Here is a 27,522-nt window from a genome sequence, read left to right on the forward strand (position 1 = left end):
TTGCAGCTCTTTCACTTCTTTCCCCTTCATTCTTCCAGTCGGAGTTGGGCTTCAGGGAGAGTAGAGGACGCTGAGTCACGATCTGTGTGAGGAAGAACTCTCCCTTCGCTGTCTATCAAAGTAGATAGTTGTAGATAACTGGTTGGAATGGGGTTGCTAGTTTCCGTTTCCTCCCAGTTGACTTGTCTTGCCTTTTCCTTGAAGTGACTTTCAACATCACCATTATACTCGGCATTATCCTCCCAGTGCCATCGCCGGACTTCCATGTCATCCAGTAACCCATGGCTACTGCCATCACAATGATTGATGCATTCATCGCCATTGCCAGTGTCGCGAGGCTTGACAATTGCTAATATCGTCACCCGTCAACAGAATCCATCTGCAGTATCCATCCTCTGTGGCCTAACCTATCAACATACTTTGCTGGCTACAGTAGGCAGCTTTCATTGCTATCATTGAATTCGCTGCCAGGGCATACCATGGCTATTATCTCCAAAAGCCAACACCCATTGCCAATGGCAGCCGTATTTATGAATTTTTCAGTATACATTGCCGGAATTCAACAACATCAAGATTCCGTCTTCCACTATTCATCCCGTTCCTGTCAGGAAGCGACCCGAAGCCAGTTCGACGGTGTCCCGATATTGTTTGATGGACTATAACAAACTAGAAGAGCCTGCCCCATGCTGGCGTGGTGCAATGGGGTGCTTCTACATTGACTACAAAATGCGCCACAATCCCCGTGGCAAAACAATGGTCGAGGAAAGGATGCGGATGCGGATGGAGCTTGAAGTCATCTTTCCGTGGAGTTTTCATTATCCCCACGTAAGCTTTTTTGTAATCTCCATCTTGGAAGTCACCGTAAAAACAACAAAGCAACACAATTTTGGCAGGCTACTGACAAGCAGAACGGTTCAGCACATCATCGGCAACATGGCCTATAGCTTTAAGCGATCGAGTCGCCGAAACGAGCCGTAGCGAACCAGATTTTCATGCCCATTCGCCGAAAGTCGCTGATACCTGAAATAGAAAGGACCTCCAAAGCTTGATGAGTGTCGCGACGCACGATTGGGACTCAATACTGCCGCGATAGTTCTTCTCTAGACAGACTGTGGAATTGCCAACTCAGGCCAGGCCCCAAACCCTCATTTGTATCGCCGCTGCCATTTAAGTAAGCGAGGGCTTGCATCGCTCTGTCGAAAAGTATTCTCTCCATGAAACGGTATAATTGGATTTGGTTGTCATCGACATCCTGACATATACGGCTATGTTCTTCATTGCCAAAGCCCCACTTTTAATGATACATACTATCAGGTTCGCTATTCCAAGAATGCTTAGCAGAGTTATACCGGCAGCCTTCTTATTCTTCGTCATCATTTTCGTGGTCGCAACTATACTCGCGCTGTTGCCCTGCTGTACAACTCGCAAGATTCCAGTATCGCTTAGGACCCTCCTTGCAAACTATTTAAGGCAACCATGATATTCTCCAAAATAATAATCTTGTCGGTTGAAAGGGGTTGCTTTTGTCCTTGAAGAGTTTACGAGAGCAGCCCCTAAGAACTCATGTTGGTATAGATATCGTTAACGTTCGTCTCCAAGGGACTCGGAAAGATAACGTCTGAAGCACTGATGGTAGACTGAATAAACAATTTTGATAACTATCTGAAAGGCGGATGATGCTTGTCTGCAAAGCACTTTGTCTGTCTCCGAGTGAGTTGCCAATGGCCCCGAAATACTGACAACACAGCTGAGCCCAGCTTTTCGATGACCACGCCTACAATGCTCGGGATACTTGATATTGGACATGGCCCTCGACCAACAGAAAGTGAAACCTGGGGAAAATTAATGGTGTTATTCCATGCAGTTGCAGACAACGATCAATGGAGGTACCAAAATACCATTGCTGAGAAAGAAGATCTTGTGATAAATAGTGAAGGTTGCGACAAGGGACACGCAGGAGGAAAGGGGAGGTGTTACCATGTAGAGACTTTGCTTCACTTGATACCGAATGAAGAAGACATACACAAGGTGTTATCATGGATGATAAGTCAATGCATCATCTTAAGTGCGCCTGCATTATTTAAGACTACGACGGATGTTTTCCGTTGGCTAAACTCCAGCGTTATCTCCTTGATGTTGAGGAGCGTTTTCACCTTCAGACACGTCAACCCCCGAGGTCTGGCTTTCAGCTGAGCCAAAGGGGTAGATAGTATTGCATAGAGTCCAATCATCGAGCTCAACATTCAGAAAACGAGGATGACTTGCAACCAAACCTCAAGGCGGGTGATCTTAACTGCGACTCCCTCAGCCCGCAAACGATCAGACTAAACTCGGCATTGACGCTACGTGACGACGCAGCTTGCTGCACGGGTTTCAAAGTCAATTTGATGCGGGCTAATACGAACATTGCCGTACTTGTATTTCTTGAGGGTTCCACATCAACCATGTAGTCTCAAGAGGCCATTGAAGTCCCTGTTTCCGTTGTCATCAGCTCAACTCTCGTGTTTGAGAGCGATTTGGACTCGAAGCTGTCCATCGCCATCCCGGTTTTACCGACCAACCATTAATAAATATCTTGTTACTCTGTACTTGATACTGGCTAAACTTGATAACGGAAGCAGTACGAATTGATTTATATGAGGCCGACATGATCGGAATATATGGCGGCAGTTGTGAGCCCTTCACGACACGTTGAATTTTGTGGTAAGATAAGGCAGCCATCACCGTATTCGTCATTGCCGCATTGGCGTACACGAGTTTAGCATATTTGCTGAGAACGATGAATTTAGTCGTAACACATTTCACGGCGAGGTGTGTAAGATGTGATGCTTGAAGAAAGAGGGATCAGCAATTGGTCGATGTAGCGACGGCGGTCGAAGTCATCGTGCCTAACTACGTAACTGGCTGCGTTAGGCTTATGCAAGGCTACTCGGATCTCGGAATTTCGGGCACACAGCACAGTGCAAAGCAATACCACGTCAAGACCTCCGACGCAGACTTCATGCATCTCCATATCAAGTTCTTTTGTCATTTTCAATGTGCACCAAATCCATCCGCACAATTCACTTCGGATTTTCCACCAACCCACAAGCCGTACACCGGCGCGCCTCCTCATCCTCTTGCCAATAGCGGATCAATGGCTTGAGTTGCGTCCCCAGATCAGTACAGTGGAAGACTTCCTCCCGGATGACGGTAGGTCCTGGGTGTTCGCCTTTCGTGCAATACCAACGCAGTCTATCCAATGCTTCCGCTGGTCGCGTTCGCTCCATGACCAACCCTGTGGTATCGGCGAAGCGGATGGGATTGTGCGGTACATTTCCTGATGCGTGTGTCAGCCATGCCAGCAGCATTAAACCTGTGATCCCATCCGTAGCGGAGAAAGCTGAAGAGGCAGTAGTTGCATACCGGGTAACATGAACATCTCGCCCTCATTGATATGCACGTCTCTGAATTGGCCGTTCTCGACGATGCGCAGCAACATGTTGCCTTTGAGCTGGTAGAACCACTCCTCGGTCTCGTTAACTGGGTCAAGTAATGCTTCAGTTTGCTTGCATGTTTCTTGTCAAGCCGCGGAGAGATGGTCAACTTGGCGTACCGTGGAAATCATTCCTCTCGTTGGGGCCACCAACGACCATTAGCACGAAGTCCTTGCCGCTGAAGAGGCAGTAATTGTTGACGGGTGGTTGAAGCTTGGCCTGATTCTGGCCCAGCCATTCTGCAAAGGCCAGGGGAGGGGGCAGCGTTGAGGAGGCCAAAGGCGAGTCTGCCATAGTCGAAAGTGAGATGAAGTGTATGAGGTTGCGCGTGAGGATGTAAAAATGTCTTGGCTTGTGGTTGAGTTGTAAAGCTGCTTCCCGTTCTATAAATTTTGCGAACGATTCCAGCAACTGGGGTGTAAGTTAGGTTCCTCGATGCGCTATAGTGGCTCGCATGTGAAGACGACACGGACTCTTGGCTACTTGCAGCGCAAGTGGAGAAGAAGCTAATGATGACTGACAACCTTGTCCTACAAGATCGAGATACTATTAAGGTTGGTCGTCCGGAGCCGAAGCTGGGCAGTCGGACATCTGTGGTTAGCAACGGAAGTTTAGACGCGGAAGACGGATGCGCTTGTGAAGCCCGGATCCGAACCTCAGACCGCAACAACGCAAGACTACATCACCGCACGCATCACTGCAATATTCTATACAATCTTGCACCATCATGTAAGTGGAATCCTGAAGGCATACACACTCCTGGCACTAAACACATATGCAGTTGGTTGCGAGCAACACTATACGGTCGTAGGGCAATCTAGGAATGCTCGTTGCGCTCACTTACACCCAAAAGAACCGAACAAGGTCCACGTCCTCAACTTATACATAGATAACCAGGGGAATCTCCAAACTCGCTATCATGGCCCCGGGACGCGTTGGAGACTTTACAGCCAGCAGCAACAGCTGTTGCTGCACCACCACCGGCAGCCTAGCCACCCCACCCTCTTCCCCGCGAGCCCAAACAGACGGCTCCTCCCTCTACCGCATCGACATGCACACGCACATCATGCCCTCCACCCTCCCAGACCTCTCCTCCTACCCCACAAACTCCCCCAGCAGCCCCTGGCTTTCCCTACGTCCAAGCAAAACAGGCCAGCCGGATCAAATCGACATGTATGTAGGATCCGCTTTCTTCCGCACCGTAGAGCCCAACTGCATCGATCCGGCCGTCCGCCTTGCAGAGATGGATGCTGCGGGTGTGGATGTGCAAGTCCTCAGCACGGTGCCCATCCTTTTTTTCTACGACGAGCCGGCGGAGCCGGTTACTGTCTTGGCGAGATCGCTGAATGATCATATCGCCAATGTCTGTAACCAGTATCCTGATAGGTTTGTCGGGCTGGCGACGGTGCCGTTGCAGGACGTTGGTGCATCAGTGGAGGAGCTGCGGAGGGCGAAGGGGTTGGGATTGAAAGGGGTGGAAATCGGGACTACGATCGGTGATGCGAATCTCGACGACTCTATGCTGGAGCCGTTCTGGACGGCGTGCGAGGAGTTGGAGATGCCGGTTTTCGTGCATCCTCTGGGTTACTCGTTGAGCAAAGAAAACCCCAAGAGGTGGGAGAAGTACTGGGGCAGCTGGCTGGTGGGGATGCCATGCGAGACGGCGCTGGCTATTCTTGCATTGACAGCTTCGGGAATGCTGCTTAGACACCCAAGGCTGAGATTGTGTTTTGCGCACGCCGGGGGCGCGTTCCCGGCGTTGTTGGGGAGGATACAGCATGGGTATGAGTGTAGGCCGGACTTGGTCGCCGTGAATGCTGGGGGCGTCAGTCCGAAGGAGCATATGGGCCGGGGTGGGTTTTGGATCGATTCGTTGGTGCATGATCCGGATTTGTTGGACTTTTTGTGTAGGAAGATTGGGAAGGATAGGGTTGTGATGGGGAGTGATTATCCATTTCCCTTGGGAGGTATGTGTCTTCTCTCTTGTGTTCTCCTTCTTTAAGGAGATATGATGACTGACATAATTACAGAAGTTCCGATTGCTGGGAAGATGCTGTGCTTTGAGGACAGGCTGTCCAAGTTCCTAACCTGGGATGAGAGGGCGAATATGCTGGCTGGAAATACTATCGATCTGCTCAACCTCGGGCCTGAATTTGTGAGGGCTTTTCAGGACAGATATGCGAGCTTTAATCAGACCATTGCTGGGACCCAGGAGAAGATGAATACTGGGTCTGAGCAGACAAAGGGCTTTAGAGATCATGAGCAGACGGGAGACAACGCTGTCGTGTCGCAAGAGGCACCAGCGGCACAGGCGCATGATTGGGCCTCGAGCGTGTATGTATAATCGTTTCAAAGACGGAGCATCCAAGGTCGCCGCAACTCTGATGGTGGTGACATCTCTGCCAAATAATCAAAAGTGCCCCTGGCTGGCAAAGTTGACAATATAAACCGAATACATCATAACGGGCAAACCCTAGGTAATCTTCTCCCACTGATGCACCACCAACGTCGTCTCCCTACTCTTCAGCACCGCCACGTGTTGCTCGGTTCGAGATTCGAGATCGAGGGGCCGTTACTCGTAAATCAGCTTCTCCACGATCTGATGGTGAAGTGAGTAGTGCAGAAATGTGAGAGACAAAAACCCATCTTTATCGTCAGATTATTGTCCTAGTTCATCTGGTTATCTACATCCCATCTTTTCGATCGTGTGGACTCTAAATCAGGACCCGGATGGTGCGATGTATTCGCTCCCGGAACGGCGGAACGGGCCGAATGTCCGGGTAGATTTGGACGAGTGAGTGGAGAGCTGTATTCTACGTAGTGGTATTCAGAAAGAACTTACTTTACTTTGAAGATGGGCAGTTCACGGAGTACAAAGCGGGGCGAGTCGGATGGCGTGACGAGCACCAGCATGCAGGAGGGCGGCATCGCTGTGGCTTATTAATCGCGTAGAGCCAACATCTATAGATCAATGACTCGGTTGTATGTTCTCCCAACAAGCATCTTTTTAGATTATTTGCTGCAATATTTTCTGGCCAGGCCATCTAGGGAGTCAATTCAAGCAATTATCTTATCCATTCTTTCAATCCGTGCGTGTCCCCACGATGAAGGTCGTCCAATTCGCAGAAACCGGAGGCTCCGATGTCCTGAAGTTGGCTGATGTCCCCAAACCATCACCGAAGCCAACAGAAGTCCTCATCAAAGTCGAGTATTCTGGCGTCAACTTCATCGACACTTATCGCCGCACAGGACTCTACCCAGTGCCCCTTCCATGCATCACTGGGCTCGAGTAAGTCTTCGTACTTTTCAAGAAAAGAGAGGAAATAGAAGATTCAGTACCTGCGTTTCTTTCAGTTGCTAACTCTAAACAAGAGCCGCCGGTGTCATCGAAGCACTCGGAGCCGAAGTGGCCCCTGAGTACAAACTCAAGGTAGGCGACCGCGTTGGGGCCTGGGTCCAGGGCTCGGCCGCCGAGTATGCAGTGGCAGCGGCCAAATACGTGCTTCATCTGCCGTCGCACGTCTCGACCCGCGATGGCGCCGCCGTACTGCTGCAGGGTCTGACTGCCCTCACGCTCCTCCGGGACGCCCACGAGGTCAAGCCAGGCGAGACCATCTTGGTGCAGGCCGCGGCCGGAGGGACAGGCGGCATGCTGGTGCAGATCGGCAAAGCACTGGGCGCTACCGTCATCGGGACCACGTCCACGGAGGCGAAGGCCGAGACGGCTAGGGCGAATGGGTGTGATCATGTCATTATTTACAAGGAGAAGGATGTCGAGGAGGAGGTGATGAAGATGACGGAAGGGAAGGGCTGTCATGCCGTGTATTCGGGAATTGGGAAGGCTACCGCCGAGGCGGACTTGAATATGACGAGGCGGAAGGGCACATTTGTTACTTTTGGGAATTCGAGCGGTGCGATTGAGAGTGTCAAGCCCTTGGATCTGGCCAAGAATAACGTTAAGTTGGTACGCCCGACTCTGTTCAACTACCTTATTGAGCGGGAGGATTTCGTGACAAGGAGCAGCGAGCTGTTGGCTCTGGTTGAGAAGGGCGCTGTCAAGGTGAATATCGGGGGAGAGTATGCCCTTGCCGACGTGGGAAAGGCGCAGGATGCTCTTGTCAGCCAGAAGACTGTGGGCAAGCTTGTGATCAAGATTTAAGGATGCAATTACCGCGTCAATGATTTCTCAATTTGGCGAGACCACCTATGCATCCCTTCACTTTTTCCTCTCATGACTTCTCAGGCGCGACCCCCTCCCAAATTATAGCAGTACACTTAATCTCCACGTTCAACCTCTCATTTGGCAAAGCCGCAACCTGCACACACGTCCTCGCCGGCGCCTTTTCCCGATCCGGCCACACCCGATTCCACTCCTCATTCATCCCTGCATAATCCCCCCGGATATCCGTCAAAAAGACCGTGGCGTCCGCTACTGCCTCCAGCCCCGCGGTTCCATTCGAAGCGCCTTGGATAATGGCTCCGATGTTTTCTAATACGGCCGCTGTCTGCGCCCGTACGTCGAGCTTGTGCTCGCCTGTGGTAGGGTCCGTGGTGCAGCCGGCGTATGTGCCGTCGCCGCGGCGGGAGGAAGTGCCGGATATGAAGAGGGTTTTGGGGCCGGGTGTGGGGGATGATGAGGAGGAAGAGGGGACGAGGCGGGCGTGCGGGTAATTGGCTAGGCCTTGGGCGAAGGTCGAGGGGCGGAAGTAGGGGGTTCCGTTTGGAGATGTCATTGCGAGTTGTTTGTCTGATACGAGGTATTGGATGAAAGTTTTGGTGGACTTGCTATATTCGATATTCTGTCTACGAAATATCTCATGTCTACCCGCTCAATCAGATGCATCCTTTTCACATGAGGGTTGTTGAGTTTCAAGACGGGCGCCGATGGTGCCGGAAGCGGGTTTCGTCGGCTCTTACGCACACCGGCCTACATCCGGGGTTGCACTGTGTGGAGACATCTGCGGATAATTGGGTCGGTCTATATTATACGAGATTAATGCTGTACGAGCCCGTCATGTCATTATGCCCAAATCTGAATTTCATTGATTATGAAGACGTTAGCTTGCAGTTTTAGAAATATCCTTCCGTTGCAACTGCTAGAGTACGCTTGCCAAGTGGCCACTTCACGAGCATATTTGGCATGTAGATGAAAGCAAAGTTGACTACGCTTCGACGTGGACTACCTCAGGAAAGTCACTAAGCCTGCACTGCAAAGGATTGACTAATAAACATCATGAGTATACTTGTTTTCCAGATTGGCAAACGACAAGAGCGATGAGCATATACCCAGTTGCACTAATATATTCCTATTGGAATTAGCCTTGCTTCAGGCCCCTGAGCATGGTACCGGGTAGCGTGAGACACCCCCATAGAGTACCACCAGCGCCATAGCGACTTCTCACTGTCGCCGGTGGCTCTCATTGAAGTTCACACAGTCGCAACAACTTGGAGCTGCGTCATACGCTTAATCACAGTACCACTGAGTCGGCAGCACTTTGCTGTTAGCCGACGCGAGACTAGTTGTCTCCAACCGCTACTTCCGTCTTCCGCACTCCGTCTCCCGGGCAAACTTCCGCACAGTGTAAACTTGATGTAAGGTTTGGACGGCCGAACCTTCGACAGATCGGTATAGCTCGTGGCGACGTTAGGAAATCGAGGGTGCAGTTTCCAATTCCTCATTGTAGATGTACCTGTCAATAAATCACCATGGGTTCACAGACTCGCTGCCAAGCCATTGTCGACGCCTTCAGCTGCGATACCCTAGAAAAGGCCGAAGCATTTCTCAAAAGCCACAATGATTCAGGAAGTCTGGTGCTGCAGAACTTCGTCGGGAACACCTTCGTTTCTTCATCACAGCCAACACATGACCTAAACACAATAAACCCCAAAACCTGCAAGCCGTTCGCCAAAGTCCCCCTTAGCAGTGCCTCTGAAGTCGAGCAAGCCCTACAGGCGGCTACCATTGCTTTCAAAACCTGGAGCAAAACTACGCGGGAAACGAGATCAAAGTACCTCCAGCGTGTCGCGCAGCTCATCCAAGAAAACAGGGAGCTATTCGCAATATGGGAGAGCATCGACCAAGGGAAAACGCTCGCTCGGGCTCGAATCGAGGTTGATAGAGCAATCTCGAATTTCAAGTGAGTCTTCATACTCGGTATCCACCCAGATATCAAAAGATTTCATGAGACAAGATCAACGAAGGACTGACTAACTCAGATACTTCTCTACCTTCATCTTGCACACGCAAACCGCCGCCCGGATGGTCGACAACGTAGCGCTAACCTACGAGCACCGCTCCCCCGTAGGAGTATTCGCTCTCATTTCCCCCTGGAACATGCCCCTGTACCTGCTAACGTGGAAAATCGCCCCCTGCCTTGCCTTCGGCTGTACGGCAGTTGCCAAGCCCTCGGAACTAACCTCCATGTCTGCTTTCTTACTTTGCGAGATCTTCCAGCGGGCGGAGCTGCCCTCCGGCGTGGTCAACATCGTGTTTGGCGATGGCGCCACAACGGGCGCGGCGCTGGTCCGGAGTCCGCTCGTGAAGGGGGTTTCGTTTACGGGGGGCACGGAGACGGGGGTGAGGATTAGGCGGGAGACGGCGGATCAGGTGTGGAAGCATCTCTCGCTTGAGCTTGGGGGAAAGAATCCGACGTTGGTGTTTGAGGATGTGGAGGTGGGCAGGGCGGTGGAGACCGCTGCTATGGCTGCTTTTGAGAATCAGGGAGAGGTTAGTTTTAATTTTTCTTTCATTTTCTTCTTTCGGGCCTCAGATAATTGCTAATATACTCTAGATCTGCCTCTGCGGCTCCCGGATCTACGTCCAATCAAGCATGTACGACGATTTTGTCTCGGAGTTCACTGCATATGTCACAGCCAACTACAGGTGCGGTGGCAGGGTGGGCGCCGTGGTGTCAGTGCCACACTACCAGAAAATCAGGTCGTATCTCGAATTGGCAGAGGTCGAGAAAGCCACTTTCCTCTCTGGCTCAATACCGCCAGCGAACCCACAGGAAGGGCTTTGGATCGAGCCTGTAGTGTTAACGGGCGTTTCGACTTCGTCCCGTATCATGCGGGAAGAGATCTTCGGCCCCGTAGTCACCATTGCCAAATTCGAAACTGAGGAAGAGGCTATCGAGCTTGCGAACGACAATCCGAATGGACTGGCAGCTGTCCTACTTACCAAGGATGGTGCGAGGATGAGGCGGGTAGGTGAACAGATTGAGGCAGGGTTAATTTGGGTAGGTGATCTCTATCAGGCTCTTTCCTCGAAAGTGCATGTACTGACTCCATATCTCACAGGTCAACTGCTGGCTGGTCCGCGAATTGGGGACGCCGTTTGGTGGGATGAAGAATTCGGGAACGGGGCGTGAAGGGGGAGAGTATAGTAGGGACGTCTTCACGAATGTGCGAACATTGCACATACCCATGTAGATATGGACAAGTTGAAATCGGGTGTCATCCCTAATAAAACCATACGTCAGACTTCGGAACGACCCAGTTGAGATGTAGGCAAGATGATGACAACTGCAAATTATGCTGCTTCCTGAAAATCCCCACGTCTCCACTCTCATCCTTGTGGGCTGGACTAGACGGATTGCCGCAGAGAAGGTGTGCATGATGTCGGCTGAGCATGGCGCCACGACGCTCGCGTTATAAGAAACAAGCGACTATCTGATACTTGGGTGAGTAATCATACAAGGAAGACACCATGATGGAGACCAGTCAGACTTATTTTGGGCTAAACGATCATGTATGACCCTTGATGTAGTATTCCTGCGGATAACGCTTGTATGGAACAAACCTGCTAAGCTTATCCCAATAATAATTTCTCCCCTCGGTCCGCACCCGCGCGAAGAACGACACCTGCGACCCAAGTAAATGCTATGTACAGTTCGTCAAGAGGAAGCATATCCGCCAGCAACCACAACCCAGCATTCAAGCTTTCAATGTCGGTCAAGCGGCCCGACTGACAGGGCAAAATCGGGGCCACATAGGGCGACGGGTACCCGTCGCTCTTCCTAAGTGGTAAAGCCCTTCCGCTATCGGAAACGCACCAACTTCGAGACTTGGAGAGTCTTTATTTTATTTTTTCTTCAGGCGTAGATAGGATGAATTAGGGAATAACTAGCTACCTTACTAGGAGAATATAATACTATAAATTGTCACAAGAATTAGGCTCGGTGTGACAGGCTGTGCCTGATATGGGATCCGGAGCTGCAAGGACCATGCGTCCGGATCCACCAAAGGAACCATCGACGGCATACAAAACATAGTCCCTGTTCCCGGGAGAGCTCGCATATTTTACTTTCCTCCTCAGTTAGATAATTAACAGTATTTGGCCCAGAAGTAGTCCTGCTCTGTCTCGCCACTGAGAAATGCGAACGCAATACAGAAGGATCGCTGGCAGGCGTCGACTCCGATTATATCAAGAAGAGGCATTCCGTACTTGTTCGTCTTATACGTACAGTCTAATATCAAGGTATCTGGGTAGGCCTGGAGGTATGCCAGTGATTCTGGATGAGCAAATAAGATAGCTTTTACCCGGTTATCTGGGCCTAGTTGCATTCGGTTCCAAAATCCTTCTCGATCTAGCTGGTTGGCAAGTGCGTTGATACTACTCTGCCCTTCGCAAATATCTCGCCTTGCATCTGCAATACGATTATAGATATCTTGCTGAGTTGCGATATAAGTGGTGTTTTGCCGCATATACGTTCTGATATCCTTAGGAGCTATACCAGCATTTGTAAGGCTCGTAAGCTGGGACATATCTTGTTCGGAAAGCCCTCGATGAACTGGATGAGCAGATGGATGATCACTTGGCTCGTGATTATGTATAGAGAAACGTTGATCGAAACGATGTCGCAAGGTCCAAGTACTCTTATCTAAGGATTCCTTAGCTAAGACAGAGAACTGACAGCCAGTCCCTCAAGTAGTTGTCTTCCGTTATCGCTCTTTGAGGTATCGGGAGGGTTAGCACGCCGATCACATAAGTACGTAATTGTTTGTTTGCCGGTTTTCTCTTTCGTTGACCTCCCATTTATAACCTCTTGAAGCTGCCCACGCATTAATCGTGTAAGGAAAGAGCCGTTGTGGCGGGCCGGTCTCAGCTGACAAGCTGAGTCGGGAGGGATTCGCCCCGATCCGGTAGAACCCCGGAACCGCCCAGCTTAAGAGGAGAACTCGAGACGCTCGCACCTAGTTAAGATTCTTCAAGAATCAGTCTTGCAATATACGCACCCATACACTGGCCTACTTCTAGCTACCCTTTGCACTACCTGACTATTATATTGTGAGACGTGTGGTATCCTCGTTATAAATCGCTTTAAATACAGCATCTCGAGATTCGTATTCGCCTTCAGGGGGGAGGCAGTCGTCAGGAAACCCGGTATTTCGATTTAGAGATAAATCCATGCTTATTTATAACAAGAAGTAGCTGCACCAAAAGAATACCTACTTAAAAAAGCAAAAGACGTTATTTACAAGTATAGAAACGCAGAGAATGTCTCGAAGTTGATGCGTTTCCGATAGCGGAAGGGCTTTACCTATTTAGGAAGAGCGACGGGTACCGGTCGAATTTTACAGCAACGGGTACCGTCGCCCTATGTGGCCCCGGCAAAATCCACTCGCTTAGTCACAATATCCACTCCTGACACAAGAAATCTTATCAGACCATCTGATATATGGAGCACCCACGCCTTGGCAAACTCCACAAGCGCACCCAAAGACTTGGTGCAGCAATGGAATCCGGCTTCGTTGTAACTGTCTATGGACGACAGCCGGAGCCTGGGGCAGAAACTTTTAGGCCCGTTCAGCTTGTCCTCTTTGGTGTGCTTGGCCCGGTATGACAGCCGTTTCTTCACGATGGCAATCTGGCTCGGACGTTGGTCTGCCGACGGCGAGAGTGGTGGTGGGTATAAGAGGGCGTGCCTGGAATACTCTCATATACCTTCATGGCTTGAAAGCGTGCGTCGTCGACAACGTTGAAAATCTTTGGAGTCTGTTCACCCTCCCGTTCTTCCACGATGTTGGCAAGAAGAATCACCGCCCACGAGCCAGATGGCGTCAAGTCCAACGATGCGCGCATCCAAGTCGATCCCGTCTCGCCCCCTAACGCCAGCAGTGCCGAGTCTCTCGCAAGAGAAAACCGGCCCACGGCACCGCTCCTTTGGAAGATCTGCGCCATCCTCCTCGTCTCGTGCATCCGCTTCGGCTCGTCCTGGAGCTCGGGCATCACAGGCGCCATGAAGACGACCATGAAGAAGGAACTGCACATCAACAACACGCAGTACTCCCTCCTCGAGGCCGCCGAGGACTTCATGACTATGAACCTGATCCTGCTAAGCGGACCTGTCACGGACCGCATCGGTGGCGCGGGAGCTATTGTATACGGCAATGTCATCTACTCTATCGGCTCGATCCTTGTCGCTGCCGCAGCGCAAGTCCGCAGTTTCCGCTTCATGATCGGGGGGAGGGTCATTCTGGCGCTTGGCGATATTGCGACCCAGGTTGCGCAGTACAAGATGTTCTCGAGCTGGTTCCCGCCGAACAACGGGTTCGCGTCCATGTTGGCTCTGGAGTTGGCAATTTCCAAGATTGGAGGGTTTGCGGGGAAGAGTTCTGCGAACATCATTGCCAAGGTGAGTTCTCAACATATGATTTTAGAGCATACAGTGCCGCCGACTAACTTCGTTATCAAGAACACGGGCGACTTCGCCTGGGTTTTCTGGGTTGCCGTATTTATGAACATTTTCACCAACGTTGCCACCGTGGCCTTTCAATATTTCAACCGAGTTGCTGAGAGAAAGTTTGGATCCAACACGGATCCGGCGACAGGCGAGAAGCTTACCGAGAAGAACAAGAAGTTTGAGCTTGCGAAGATTATCGAACTCCCCTGGGTGTTTTGGGGCATCCTGGCCTTCTCCCTGTTCCAGACTAGCACCGCTCTCGTCTTCAGCCAAAATGCGACCGAACTCGCCGAGCAGCGTTTCGATGTCGATTCCATCACGGCCGGTTGGTACACGGCGCTGGCCCAGTATGCTGGCTTCTTCATCGTGCCGTGCTTGGGCATGTTCATTGACGTGTTGGGAAATCGGATATCATTGAGTACGTGCACCTCTATACCCGCGAGTTACTCGAAAAACCATGACTGACGGTTGAAAACAGTGGCATTCTGCGGAGCCGGGATCTTCCTCTCTATGGCACTCGTGAACTGGGCCACGGATACCAAAGGCACGGCGGCAGCGTTTGGCGTCTATGCCGTGGCCGCCTCTTTTGGTCCTACGTTGATCATCGACGGCATCAGGACCTCAATGTGGCACCAATCTGTGTTCGGCTCGGCATACGCACTGAAGATAGTTATGAACAATGCGTGAGTTTTAGTTCCTTGACACAGTCATGGCGCAATGCTGACCTGCTTTCAGTATGAACATCATCGTCCGCATCGGAACGGGTGTCCTGCAAGACGAAGACAACAACTCGTACGGCCGTGTAGTCATTGTGTATGTTGCCCTGGCCGCGATGTCCGTCGTAGTGGCTCTGATTTTGCTTGTCATGTCTTACCGCACCGTGGATCTTGGACACCTGCAATGGACTAGGAAGCAGCGCAATGCGAATGGCGAGCTGTGGAACGAACGAAAGCGAATGTTCCAGGAGGAGAACGGTGTGCGTAACAAGAGAATCTCGCGCGGATGCTTCGCTTGTTTGCTGGTCCTCATGACGGGTGGTTGGGTTGCATTCTTCTGGGGAGTCGCGACAGGAAACAACTCGTAGGGCGGACAGATCGATAGATGAGATGCATTATTGGGTAGTCTGAGAATGAGAAAATTACATCCGACTGAAATATAATTTGAACTTGACAGGCTTTCCCGACCCCGACGTGTGATTTGAGCACGCCAACTTTAGCAAAACTGCCCTCTGCTTCACAGGTTAGGTTCTGAGGATGATGTTGAGGAATAATGCCTTGCAAATCGTCTTTACGTACTCCTACGAGAGCCCGGACCGCCCCAAAAGTTCTTGTCGGCCATATATCAGCTCCGACGAACGCACCATAGGCTGGCGGGGCTCCGCAGTTTCGGGCTCAGGAGCAAAGTAGGTCCACGCGCGGCTCGCGGACTTGGGGTTCGGAGAGAATGAGCTGCTGGACGAGACGGGACTGGTTTTTGGAGGATGCCGACTGGTACAAATAGGCAACAAAGAGCGACGATGGTACATCAATCAAGACAGCGATTGCTACCGATTACAGCATTGATGCCGATGACGTTGCCCACGTGCTCGCGAACAAGCCATGTTGGTATGTTGACACAAGGGTAAATTGCTGTTCGCAGGATCCTTGGTGTGGGGTGGGGGACAGCACTGATTGATGCCAGCCTACATTACCAAACTGCTTCTGGGAGCACTTGAGCGCCCAGTTGGGCCTATCGGTGAGATTTGATAGTTGATGATAGTGCATGTTCCAATGTTCTCCGCTTTTACATATCAACACTGGCATCAAGCCGAATTAGCAGCTGATCCCGGCCCACAGTCAGCCGCCAAGCCCGTCCTTCCTTGCATTGCACACCGTTCTCAGAGATAGCGTAGAGTATACAGCAACGAGCTATACAAGAAGCTACAATTTCCCAAGACAGAACCCGCTTCGAATTCTTAAACTAGCGTGCTACAATACTTGAACATTACTCAACTCAACTAAGCAACAGACAAAAATGATAGTCCAAACCATACCCATACCCCAGGCCCTCACCCTCCACCCCCTTCCCCTCAGCTCTTCCTCCTTCTCCCCCTTTGGTAATGTAATCGCCAACCCCTCCCCCTCCTCTACTCCACAAACCACCACGGTCTCCTCCATCGCCGCCGACCCGCTGCTCCGGTCCCACGGCGCCATCTCCGCCAACCAAGGGACCGCCATCCAGTACAAGCAACTCGGTGCGCACGGCCTGCGCAACCTGTATGACCAGGCGCCTAGCGGGAAGGTTGCCTCGGGGAGGATAACCATGTTTGTGTGTGCTGCACGGGCTGAGATCTCGACCAGCCCAGGAGCTGCAAGCAAGGAGGAGAAGGAGGAAGCCGGAAGGGCAAAGAACAGCATACCCATCACCATCCTAGAACGTCACCCCTTCACCACCCAAACCTTTATTCCACTCACCGCCAACGCAAAAAAACAATACCTAGTCGTTGTAGCTCCCTCGGCCCCACCCGGAAACCCAGATGCAGCACTGCCCGCACCCGAGAGGAACCAGAACCACCTCCTACCCGGCCGAGGCCTGCCCGACGTGGCTAAGCTGCGCGCTTTCATCGCCACGGGGGAGCAAGCCGTGACGTACGGGGCCGGGACCTGGCACGCGCCCATGGTGGCGCTGGGGCCGGCCGGTACGACGGTGGACTTTGTGGTTGTTCAGTTTGCGAATGATGTGGCGGTGGAGGATTGCCAGGAGGTTGTGCTGGAGGGCAGGGAGGAGGAGGGGATCAGGATAGAGGTTGGGCTTCCCCCGAGGATGGAGGTGGCGAGACTGTGAAGTGTGTATACATGTTTATTCGGGAACATCACGCATCGGAATTGTCGGGATTGTTAACTATGGACCGACTGGTTGGCTGATATTGGCGTCGGGTATACTGCATTACCCGAGACACCGGGTCTAAGAGACCGAGTACTCTTCATCGCCTTGCGAAGCTGTGAAGAACCAAAAGTATCAAGACCACAGTATCGACATCACCATTTACCACCTTCAGAGAGCGTGCCACTTGTTTCGCTCAAATCACAACCATATCAAAAGCTACTGGATTTCATCGCCCCTTTATTTCTCGCCAGTTTTTTTTGGTTGCTAGTTACATACATAATTCTTTAGTCAAACGACCATTCCTCATCCCAATTGCCAACAATCAGAGACTGAGTGGATCGCCGACCGCACATGGCACTTGTCCGTTGACTAGTGCGAAAAGCAGCAAAAGTATTCGTATATCATGAGCTCGTGTCGTGTTTCCGATGAGGAAGTAAGGATTGAAGGTGCGGGGTGTTCTTCATCATGGATTCGTATGCAGCTGACTATTCGCTTGCTGCTCTAATAATGATGTAATCCGACTCGTCCATCGCCTTGAACACCTCTTTTGGCTCAAGAAGGGAGTTGATGCGCTGTAAAGAGACACCGGATTGTTCAAGATGTTTCTTGACATGCTCTGCAGATTTCTTCTTGTCCACGAGAACTCCAGTTTCTGAGTGAGGCGCGACTAGCACATGCTGTCTCGTCCGGAGCTCAAGCACATCGACTTCGGCAGTCAATATCGTGAGGCAGTGATAGATGTAGACCGGCTTCTTCTGGCCTTCTCGGATGCAGCGTCCACGGGCTTGCTTCATGTAAGCATCATATTCCTCTTGGCAATCCGTAATGAGCGGTGTTGCAAAGATCATGTGGTTTGCAACCACCAAGTTGCTGCCGGAAGCTTCGGGCGAGCTCAGTTTCAGCACCAAGACTGGGAAAATCCCCTGCTTGAACTGCTCAACAACTTCATCATCTTTCATAACATTGCTCTTGGCCGGCTTGCGCCTGGTCGACTTGCCCTTGCCGGCCTCTTTCTTGTCTGCGTCCGTATTGGGGCGCGGGGTGGTCGTGTAAGCCGTGATATTCTTCTTGCCCAATGCATCCACAATCTGATGGAGGACTGCGTCATGCTGGGCGAAGATGACGACCTTCTCATGACGATTATGAATGCTGAGCACAAGATCAACGATGGCCCTGAGTTTAGAGCTCTGATTGTCGTCAGGAGCCGACTTTGTCGATCGTTCGATCTGTTCAATGGACAGTGTGCAGGTATTCAGTACAGACGGACACTCTTTCATTCCATAACCGCAGCAAACCTTTCCTTCGTGATGCTCCTGGCAGAGTGCATGACCACATTCCAGTACAATATATGAAGCATTGTTCTGGCACTCATTGCAAGTTACTTTTTGGGCTCGTTCAATAAGATTGAAGCAGACGGCGAGCCGGTGCTGCTTATCGAGGTCGATTAGATACTGATGGACCGTAAGCAGCTTGCTGTATAACTGCTTGTACTCATCATGGAGTACTTCAATCTTTGTTCCTCTAGTGCGTAGCACATTCCCTACAAGCTGAAGGGGAGTTCGTACTCGCGAAGCTTGTAGATTGGGGCCAATATACGACTCGTCGCTTGCAGTTCCGTTTGCATCGTCAACAAGTAGCTTTTTGAGTTGAGGCAAACTGGTCGTCTTGACCTTGAGACCACGCTGGCGACACTTGTCACTGAGCTCGGCAATACTCCAGTCTCCGTACATAGATACGTCCGCGACTTGGGTGTTTGCCGCACCGTCTCTATCTCTCTCAGCTTCGACTACTTCAAGAAGTTTTTTAAGAGCTTGTCTGAGGCGTTGCTTCTGTGCATCGCTTAATGTATTGTCGAGTGTGACTGTGGTGGCTGCAGGTTTGTTCCCCTTGGTTGCCGTTTTCATCACCTTGGCGGCTGCATCGATGTCCTTGGCTAACTTTTCCTTCCTGATGTCTGGGATGTCTCCAAGAACATCCTCGAGTTCATTTATCAGCGATTTGATTGGGTCAGCCGGTTCTTGGGTGTCGGTGACCTTGACCTCGTAGTAATCCTGCAGGAGATCCCTGATTTCGTCCATCCCCATCCGATCGATGTCTTTATTGAGGACGGTGTAATGATGATCAAAACTCTTGGTTCTTGCTGCGTACGCTGCATCAGGCAAGAAGTGTATCAGAGGAGCATCGGGGACGGGAGCGTCAGCGTCAGGATTAGCAGCCATGGAGGCACTATCCAGAGGTACATATTCCCAAGGCATGGAGGTACCATAAACAGGGGCATAAGCCATGGTGACACCGTCCTTAGGGGCATAAGTCCTGGAAAATCCATCCATAAGGGCATAAGCCATGAAAGCACCCATGTGACAAGCGTCTGGCATGAGGAAGTCGGTTCTCTTAATTTGATCAGAGAAGCGAAAGAAAGGCCGAGGCCCATTGATTCGATCCCTAAGCGTTTCCACAGGGAAAACATTGCGATGCTCATAGATGGAGAGAATGGTGTGCGCAACAGTGAACCAGGCATCGACTCCACCAAACCGTTCAAAAATGCCATCTTCCAGAGCTGCAAGTAGATCCCAAAGCTCGTCAAGTGCACAATCTTTCTCTGTAATGCCAATGTTGACCTTGCTCAGCTGCAGTCGATGCGCAAGCCAAATGGTCTTTTCAAACACCCGCTTTAAGCACGCCTTAGCTTCGTCTAAGAGTTCCTGGCGTTTATTTACAAGCGCTTGAGAAGCCTGAGGATCTTCACCAGCGTTCTGAATTGGCAAAGATGCTCTGTGGAGCAGGCCTTGCATGCCTAGATCCCTCCCCGAGGAAGGAAAGTTCGCCTTTAGACGGATGTTGTTGATCAGGTCTTGCAAGGATCTCTGCCCAAGGCTATATGCATCCATGTCGGCGCGGCGCAGTTCTTGCTGCAGGTCAAGATAATAGGCCAATTCGACAAATGTCGGGTAGCAAACAACCACCTTCTCTTCCACCTCGTACAATCCGACGTCAACGGGATTGGCACAGGACAAGGCGCTGAGGAATGCTTCTCCCTGTTCGTGTCGCTCCTCAACATAACGCTCAGACTTGTTCTTTCCGTAGGATCGATAGATCTCGCCGTCGGTGCGAACTGATAACGACGGACCCTCAGTGATCCGTGGCAGCCCCTGGCGTAGGTCCATAGGTACAGCTATGTGGACTCCAAGTGGCATTGCCATAGAATCAAGTTCTCTCAGACTGCGCGTCGGAGGTGTGCCAGTAAGCAGCCACTTGGCATCCGCAAGCGCGCTCCGGACGAACTGGCGCGTCTCCGGGTTCTTTTCACTGGCTTCATCCCAGACAATCCGATTCCAAGTAAAGAATTCGAGGAGGATATTAGCGTCCATGAACATACCAGAACCGATCTTTTTGCCGCGCGTTTTGCTGCTATCTTGCTGGGGGGTTTTCTTCGATTTCGACTGGAGTTGTCTCTTGCGTCTACTACTCTTCTCTACTCTGTTTGCAAGCAAGGCCTTGTTATCTTCTAAATCAGCATCACGGGACTCGGAGATCGCATTCTGAAGCTCGTCGTCTGTTTTGTTTCCAAATCGATATTCTCTGAGGAATGCCCGGATTGAGGAAACGCAGCCATCGTGCCAGGCTCGATAGGCACGCTCTGAAAGCTTTTCTGCAGAGAATGCCTTACCAGCCCAATATTGAAGGGAATCCTGATATGCTTTGACCTTGAAGATCGCGTCACTCACAATGACGATCTTGGCACGTCTTATGGCATCTATGGTAGGGTTCTTTTGAGCCAGAGTCCAAGTCTTGATTACGACCGTTGAGTATGAGTCCAAACCGAGAAACTTGCTGATCTCTGTCTTCCACTGCTCAGTCAGGTGCTTTGGAACGATAATCAGAGTGGCATTCAGGGCCTCGCGGCCGTCTTCTTTCACCTTCTCTTCTCGCTCTTCGAAAAGCTGTTCGTCGTGCATGCTTTGTTGTAAGTCGATCAGAGCCAGAGTTATGACAGTCTTGCCATATCCAACGTCGTCAGCGATCAGTCCGCCCCGGCAGAAGATCTCGCGTTCAGCACATCCAACCAGTCGTAGCTGGAGTTCTGGGACTACTTCTTCCTCAATTTCTCGTTCCACAAATCGTGCTCCTTGCTTTTCACGTCTGACCATCCACTCCACAGAGATCTGTTGCCTTTCATGCAGCATTTCACCTTTCTTGACGAATGATGGTGGTTGAATATTGAGGTTACTGGATTTCCTCAAGGGCTTGATGGACTCCCGGAAAGGGGCTAGGGTCGGAGCAAGAGTATCAGCATGGTGGTGTTCCACTTTAGTCGTCACGCTGACCTGATTGGCAGTAGACACGCTCAATGTTTCTTCAATGCCAGGGAGCAGTCGTAGGACTTTATGCTTGAGAAGTTGCGGGTTCCAGACATATCTGGCCGTAAGCACAACCTTCTGTGACTCAGTTAAATCTACTGAGGGACATCGGACCTGCACCTGCACACCGAAAGCTGGAGGTACCGATTTTAACGCATCTTCGTAGGCCTTGGCATCCAGATGGTCATGGCAAGGCTCAGCTCTTCCGCTAGTCTCTTCGCGGCTCAGCCAAGAAACTGCTGGGGGTGATGGGGAGCATTCATCGCAAAGGTCAGATAAGGTGACAGGTATGTTCGAACTGCCATATTTCCTGTTTGTAGACATGACCTCAATCAGCTTCAGGTTCCCGAATGCAAGCTGCTTCAGGACCTCAGGCATGTCGTGTTTTGGCACTGTGTACCATCCGTCCTTTTGGCCTAATTCATTGCAGGCTAAGCCCAGCTTTTGCAAGGCACGTGGAATAGAGCACTTATCCAAGCGGATATCTTCCAGCTGGCTGAGAAGCTGTTTGCCTTCGCATTCTCCACTTGTTGATGCTTGCGTATCTTCTTTGGGCAACCAAAGCTTCGTATAGGTGTCAAAGGGGGCATCTGGTGAACTTTGATATTCATGCGATGATTCCTAGTCATCGAGCTTGTCCCAGTACCCACCTATGCTGAAGTTGACCATTGTTTTGCCATCTTTCAACTCGTGAAGTTGGTGTTTGGGGTTGAACGAAAGCAAAATCTCGCGATGCTCAGGTGTCTGCAGCAATCGGTTGTTGTACGAAACGACGAAGTAGTCATCCTCGGCGGGGCCGGTCTTGGTAGGATCCTTGAAGAGATACACGGGCTTTGGGCCCTTGTTGTTGACAAACAAACTATTCTCAGCCGCGTCGCACTTGGGCAGGTGAACGTATGACCCAAGGGCACTTCGGAGAATTCGATTGACCTGAAGGGGGTAAAGTCTGCCAGTTGGCACGAGCTCTATTCTCTCCTGTTGTTTGTAAACCAACATAGGCAACTCTTCTGTTTGAAATTGCCAGAAATCCCAATCGGCAGGGCAGGGCAAAGCATGTTGGGCACATGCAGGAAGCTCAGCCTTGGCAAAGGGCCTCTGTCGAGAGAGGAAGTCGCCAATAGTTTCCTCCTTCTCGTTCACTATATCTCCATGTACACAATGGCGATCGAGACGGACAAACCAGGTGATACCATGGTCAGAGATGCTTGCTTTCAGAATGAAAGCCGAACCAGCGGAGTAGGTGATCGTCATCGTCTCTGTGATGTGGACCTCTTGCAGGCGAAAAATCGAGGATTTAAGCTCACGCAAAGCAGACGCAAAAGAGTACATGCCAGGGCCTTTCAGATACTGGTTGAGCTGAGAATCGGTGAACAATCCAGAGACGAGCGTGGGGAAATGCTGCATGAGGCTTCTGACGGCTGGATTAAAAGTGAGGCGCTCCAGTGGTTGATGATACCGCTGATATCGGTGTATGGGATTGCCTGCGCAATTGGCGCACCTGATTATGCCGCAATCGACACAAATCAAGAAGATATCACTGCTGTATTTGGCAGTTCCATTGCAGCGACAGTACCGACGGGCTTTGGCCAGAATATTTAGTACTTCCTGGACCGCAAAGGCGACACCACTTTCTGCTTTGAACAGTTCTAGGTTCTCAGGACCGAAGGCTTTCTGGCCGAAGGGCCCCGACGCTTGTGGGTTCAGTAATGGGTGCTGGTACCCGCTACCAGCAATGGTTTTGAATATGCGAAATGAATCCCCATCAGACTCGGCCAGCGCGATAAACGAAGCCAGAATGGTAGCGCCGACGACAGTTGTTGTCATGGCGTTGCCAGCCAGGTCCTTCAGCTGGTCTTGGGTTTGGCGAGACATGTCGAGTCGCTCAAGAGGTAAACCTTGTAAGGCCAATGCCTCGTATCCGGTGATAAATCGACACTGGTCTCCGAGGAAAGGGATGCCGTTCGGGGTCAGGCAGCCGGCCAAGCCAAAGTGGGCTACCACGCCTCTATCAACATTCTGACTTAGATCGTAGTGTTTCATTTTGAATCTGTTGTCGAAAGATATAAAACCCGGTAAACTGAAAATGCCGCGCAGAAAATTGATGTCTAGGAGGTCCCAAACCCGTGGTGCTTGTCCACCGATGATGATCGGATCCATTCGGTCGTACAATTTGATACAACCAGCATCGGTCCACTGGGTCAGGGGTCTGGACTGGCCTAGACCCTCGTTACGCCTGGCTCTGTTGTGTCGCTGAAGGCTGTGGAACCACTCCTTGTCACGGGACTTCTTGCCTTCGGCTTTGTGTTCAAGCTCTTGGCGAGCGATTTGGATCAGTCGACTATTCTCCTGAAGCAAATAATCTTCAATGGAAGACGAAGCTCGACGTTTGAGGCCGCCAAGGATTGTCTGCCACTGCGTGACAACCTGGGTCAAGTCAATGCCCGGGAAAGCCTGCATGTCCATCGCAACAAGGTACATGCGTTTGCGTGTTTGTGGCATGTAGAAGTCTTTGGTGTCCAAGGCGATGATCTCAGCAGTGTATCCGATCCCTCTGAGCCAAACGTCCCTTGCATCTTTCCAAGGAGCGCCTGACACGTTTTCCAAGATAATCATGCTCGGCCGGTATTTCTTAGCGTAGAGCAGCATGGAGAAGAAGGTTGTATCCGATTCACCGCCTTCGTCCAACTTTCCCTTGATCGCGTTGAGGACACGCGACATGACACGCATCAGGTCTTCGGTTGGAATTAATCCCCAGCCTTTGGATCCCTTCTTTTTCAGGTCGTCATCTTCGCCCTCTGCGTTGGACTGGGCCTCGCAGAGTGCTGCGAATTCAGCTGCGGAGCACTCCTCTTTAGCAATCGCGAAGATATCAATGCTAAAACCCGACTTCTTCTTCGTATTCAGGGCAGAGAAGTCGACACAGGATGTACCTGCAACAAGGAGTTGAATATTTCGCGGAATTTCAGCCTTAGAGCCGTGTGCCGTGGTACTATACATGCATTATTATTGAGTGGGTCGAGCAGGAACAGGATTAGCACGGGGCAGAACTCACGCTATCTCGCAAGTTTCATTAGCCATTTCGCGAACATCTCGGAAGATGGTAGCCTCCGTATTAAGACTCAGGAAAGCTTGTTTAGCCGGGTCAATTTCGACCCCGAAGACATGCTCAAATCTGAACACTTCTTGCTTTCCTTGGAGGAGAAGAGATTCCTGCATCAACTTCAGCGCAAAGTACGGGGCGTCCGTGCCGGAGCACATCGTGGCAAAGCGAAATGCAATGCCGCCTCGTCCGATTATCTTGTTGAAAGCAGCAGGATGGTTTTCAAGTGCCTTCTTCATGAGATCATCAAAAGCCACATAGACGTTGGGGATGGGAGGCAACGTTCGATTGAGGCCAGTTTCTGTGGACTTGTCCTCTCTCTTCGTTTTCTTGTCTGGGTATATCCACCTGAAGCGTGACTCGTAGGCCTTGCCAGAGCCGTCGTAGCATTTCTGACACAACAAAATTGTCGGATTTGCAGCAGTATTGCCTGCGAGGTTAGTCCCATCGGGTTGATTAGTAGTGTCATTACTGTTGGAAGCATCTGCAGCGGCGGTAAGCCCATCACCAGAAGCAGCGAGAGGCGTGTTGCTTTGGATTCTTCGCCTTTTCTGGACGGCAAAGTCATCTGCTGCAGCTCGTTTAGTACCGCAACCGTTTGTCTTGGTAGTTACCGCCTCCTTAGTAGTATTGCCTGTGCTAGCTTTCTGGCGCCCTTTGGCCTGACGCGCCATCGTTAGTGCAAATCGTGGTTGTGCGATGATGAGGTTCAGGCTTCGGTGTGTGGAGGAATGAGGGTGGTGGGCGTTGGGCTTGTTATCAAGATGCCAGATCAGTGGCAGACCACTAATCCGGCACAGCAGAAGATCTCAGCAGAATGAGGAAACAAAAAGAGAGATGAGTCCAGTATGGATTTGTGTCGCAAGATAGCTCTCGAGGGAAGATGTGTTGGTTAAGAAGCTCTTCTCTGATATGTGCGAAGAGAGAGAGAGATCCAAAACTTGAATGGTTAGAACGTCAGGAAAAATTAAAGGCACAGGAAACGTGGGGTGCCAACTTTTCTTCAAGTAGGGCTACAACCACGAGAAGCGTTGACTGTGTTGGGAACCCGCTGCGGCGCCCGTCACGGCTTGAGCTACCTTGTGCCCCTACCAGTAATGACAAGGACGACGACTAATAACTTGTGAAGAGTTCGGGCTCTCAATGATTGTAGTCCGGTGCGCAACCGCTCTGTCAACATACCTAAGACCTGGTCAATCCCATGCCGTGATTCAAGTGAGTCTTCCCCCTAATTTGCCCAACGGAGCGGAAGGCCGTTGCTGAGATATCAGAAGAACAGACTGCCCTTGATCTGTCCTGATGTCGAACTGCAGAGGTCTACAGCTAGTCAAGAGACAGTGGCTGGTCAGCGTATCCCAGTACAAGCCCTTCACCACATGACAAAGGTTGAATGTCAACATAATAACCCGGGTCCTTTGATAGGCTGAGTATCTTTCAAGTCAGTTGCAGTGGAAGCAATCAGCCATGCATGCTGGTCCAGCAGAATCGAAGCAATACACAGTAAGCTCAGTGTCGTGATGCCAGCTCCTTCACGGATGTCTGGTGAAACTGTTTTCACCATGGCTGCATGGCCAGGCCAAGGCCATACGTAGGATCGAATACCAACGACAAAATCGGGCTTTGCATTGAACTTGTTAGCGACATCTGGTCATTGGCCCAAGGCTTATTCACTGGGGATGCCAAGTGGTATAAGTGGCAGCAGGCCGAGCTGGCCATATCCTGTGAATACTCAACACCCAGCGCCATGGATCTGGGGTGTTGAGATTCCGGGCTTTGAAAAACAAGTGCAAACCAGAACAAGTCGAAAGTAGATCTGCCAGGAGTGGAACTTGTCATTGCCCAGCAGTTGAGCAAAGGCAAGAATCATGGCATTAGGACAAGCAGCGACTTCAAACTGGCTGTCATGAGAATTGTCACTGGACAAAGACCCCTTCCGAAAGATCAAATGACGACCCATTCTTGATGCGAGAGAAGGAGCGTGCAAGTACCCTCTCGTGTATGTGACCACATGCCAGCTCGATGGAGCCGGGTCCCCAGTGTGTTTGTTCCGTTGCATGCTTGAGCTGATGGATCCATCGATGAATACTGAAATAATGCTCTCATCCATCGCTTGATGAAAAAGTTGGTAGCCATCTATTTATTTCGAAGGTTGCACTTCACGGAACAATCCGCAATGAGACCACCAGGCAGAATTCGATGAGAGCCAAACGGGTGTAGGACATTGGCGTCTCCAGAGAATGCATCTTCACAGCTGGCCTGTGGCTTTTCTGGACCGCAAGGCGGTATGTCTAGGGTGATATGAAGACAGCACAGTGCAAGCGCGAGAGACTGGAGGTGCGAAAGCGGATAACCAAGGGCTCAAGTGCGACCAAGAAAGGTGAATGAGATGAGAGCTCAGTCAAAGGAACAAGATATCTGAAGCACTGGATCAAGACAGCACATTCTGGTTTCGAACTGATACGAGATGACAACAGTTCTTGCTGGATGAAGATCAGGAGGAGCTTTCTTCAACAGGACCGTTGTTGAAGTCAAATATTGATTGAAGCAAAGGTGAGAACAAATCCCAACTGCGCCACAGCATGGGTGAGGTCTATTTAGGGTTGTGGCGGAGAGGGCCATTGGCCATGCACGGTCTTCCGTGTGGCTCACACCGCGATGCCGGTTTACCCGACCCCGAAAGTGGGTTGGTCAAGCTGCCAGCTGGGCCGCTGTGGGAATGGGCTGAGGGTTGGAGGGACGCTAGTGTCATATCGATACCGCACCCTGGTCAACAAGCAGGCTTGGGAGTTGTGATGAGGTGCCATCTATGAGCCCTCAGGAGCTAAGAATCTACTATAGAATGTGCTGATTACGAGAGTTCAGAACAACGTATTGTCAGTTTGCAGTAATGAAGTTTTTTTTTCTTTCAGGGGTTAAATCACTGGTTGTAAACCTTGGCATAGTCGATGGCCCTACTTGTATTTCCAAGCGAACGTTCGTAGATACTTGATAGGCTTCGGCCGGGGTTGCTCTCCGAGTGCGGCTTGCTAAGCTTGAAA

At 51.0% G+C, this 27,522-nt stretch overlaps 8 protein-coding genes across 8 annotated transcripts; 5 read left to right on the top strand and 3 right to left on the bottom strand.

Annotated features, from left to right (window-relative positions):
- Positions 1-2,840: 2,840 nt before the first annotated feature.
- BCR38DRAFT_424249 (3-hydroxyanthranilic acid dioxygenase) lies at positions 2,841-4,025 on the bottom strand. Its single transcript, XM_040859642.1, has 3 exons — positions 3,596-4,025; positions 3,406-3,522; positions 2,841-3,319 (listed from the first exon to the last, which is right to left on the bottom strand). The coding sequence occupies exons 1-3, from the start codon at positions 3,768-3,770 to the stop codon at positions 3,063-3,065; spliced, it is 549 nt and encodes a 182-aa protein (XP_040719044.1). The 5' UTR covers positions 3,771-4,025; the 3' UTR covers positions 2,841-3,062.
- BCR38DRAFT_464103 (2-amino-3-carboxymuconate-6-semialdehyde decarboxylase) lies at positions 4,026-5,820 on the top strand (the record flags this gene model as incomplete). Its single annotated transcript, XM_040862661.1, has 4 exons — positions 4,026-4,205; positions 4,258-5,443; positions 5,507-5,631; positions 5,671-5,820. Exons 2-4 carry the CDS (start codon positions 4,396-4,398, stop codon positions 5,818-5,820), a joined length of 1,323 nt encoding a protein of 440 aa, XP_040719045.1. The 5' UTR covers positions 4,026-4,205; positions 4,258-4,395.
- Positions 5,821-6,580: 760 nt separating this feature from the next.
- BCR38DRAFT_482246 (quinone oxidoreductase) lies at positions 6,581-7,635 on the top strand (the record flags this gene model as incomplete). The annotated part of the gene is made up of 2 exons (XM_040863477.1): positions 6,581-6,765; positions 6,849-7,635. 2 exons carry the CDS (start codon positions 6,581-6,583, stop codon positions 7,633-7,635), a joined length of 972 nt encoding a protein of 323 aa, XP_040719046.1.
- BCR38DRAFT_138350 (putative L-PSP family endoribonuclease) lies at positions 7,500-8,504 on the bottom strand. The gene has a single exon (XM_040853611.1). It carries the CDS (start codon positions 8,207-8,209, stop codon positions 7,706-7,708), a length of 504 nt encoding a protein of 167 aa, XP_040719047.1. The 5' UTR covers positions 8,210-8,504; the 3' UTR covers positions 7,500-7,705.
- A 678-nt stretch (positions 8,505-9,182) lies between these two features.
- BCR38DRAFT_334548 (aldehyde dehydrogenase domain-containing protein) lies at positions 9,183-10,907 on the top strand (the record flags this gene model as incomplete). The annotated part of the gene is made up of 4 exons (XM_040855330.1): positions 9,183-9,613; positions 9,693-10,203; positions 10,268-10,714; positions 10,776-10,907. The coding sequence occupies 4 exons, from the start codon at positions 9,183-9,185 to the stop codon at positions 10,905-10,907; spliced, it is 1,521 nt and encodes a 506-aa protein (XP_040719048.1).
- A 2,591-nt stretch (positions 10,908-13,498) lies between these two features.
- Positions 13,499-15,245, top strand: BCR38DRAFT_335154 (major facilitator superfamily transporter; the record flags this gene model as incomplete). The annotated part of the gene is made up of 4 exons (XM_040855372.1): positions 13,499-14,113; positions 14,174-14,579; positions 14,640-14,844; positions 14,897-15,245. The coding sequence occupies 4 exons, from the start codon at positions 13,499-13,501 to the stop codon at positions 15,243-15,245; spliced, it is 1,575 nt and encodes a 524-aa protein (XP_040719049.1).
- A 929-nt stretch (positions 15,246-16,174) lies between these two features.
- Positions 16,175-16,984, top strand: BCR38DRAFT_335105 (ureidoglycolate hydrolase; the record flags this gene model as incomplete). Its single annotated transcript, XM_040855369.1, has 1 exon — positions 16,175-16,984. One exon carries the CDS (start codon positions 16,175-16,177, stop codon positions 16,982-16,984), a length of 810 nt encoding a protein of 269 aa, XP_040719050.1.
- Positions 16,985-17,511: 527 nt separating this feature from the next.
- On the bottom strand, positions 17,512-25,158 carry BCR38DRAFT_406664 (uncharacterized protein; the record flags this gene model as incomplete). Its single annotated transcript, XM_040858076.1, has 3 exons — positions 17,512-21,974; positions 22,035-24,373; positions 24,437-25,158. The coding sequence occupies 3 exons, from the start codon at positions 25,156-25,158 to the stop codon at positions 17,512-17,514; spliced, it is 7,524 nt and encodes a 2,507-aa protein (XP_040719051.1).
- Between the last annotated feature and the right edge of the window lie 2,364 nt (positions 25,159-27,522).

The sequence above is a fragment of the Pseudomassariella vexata genome (genome assembly GCF_002105095.1).
Source record: "Pseudomassariella vexata strain CBS 129021 chromosome Unknown BCR38scaffold_3, whole genome shotgun sequence".
Classification (NCBI taxonomy): domain Eukaryota; kingdom Fungi; phylum Ascomycota; class Sordariomycetes; order Amphisphaeriales; family Pseudomassariaceae; genus Pseudomassariella; species Pseudomassariella vexata.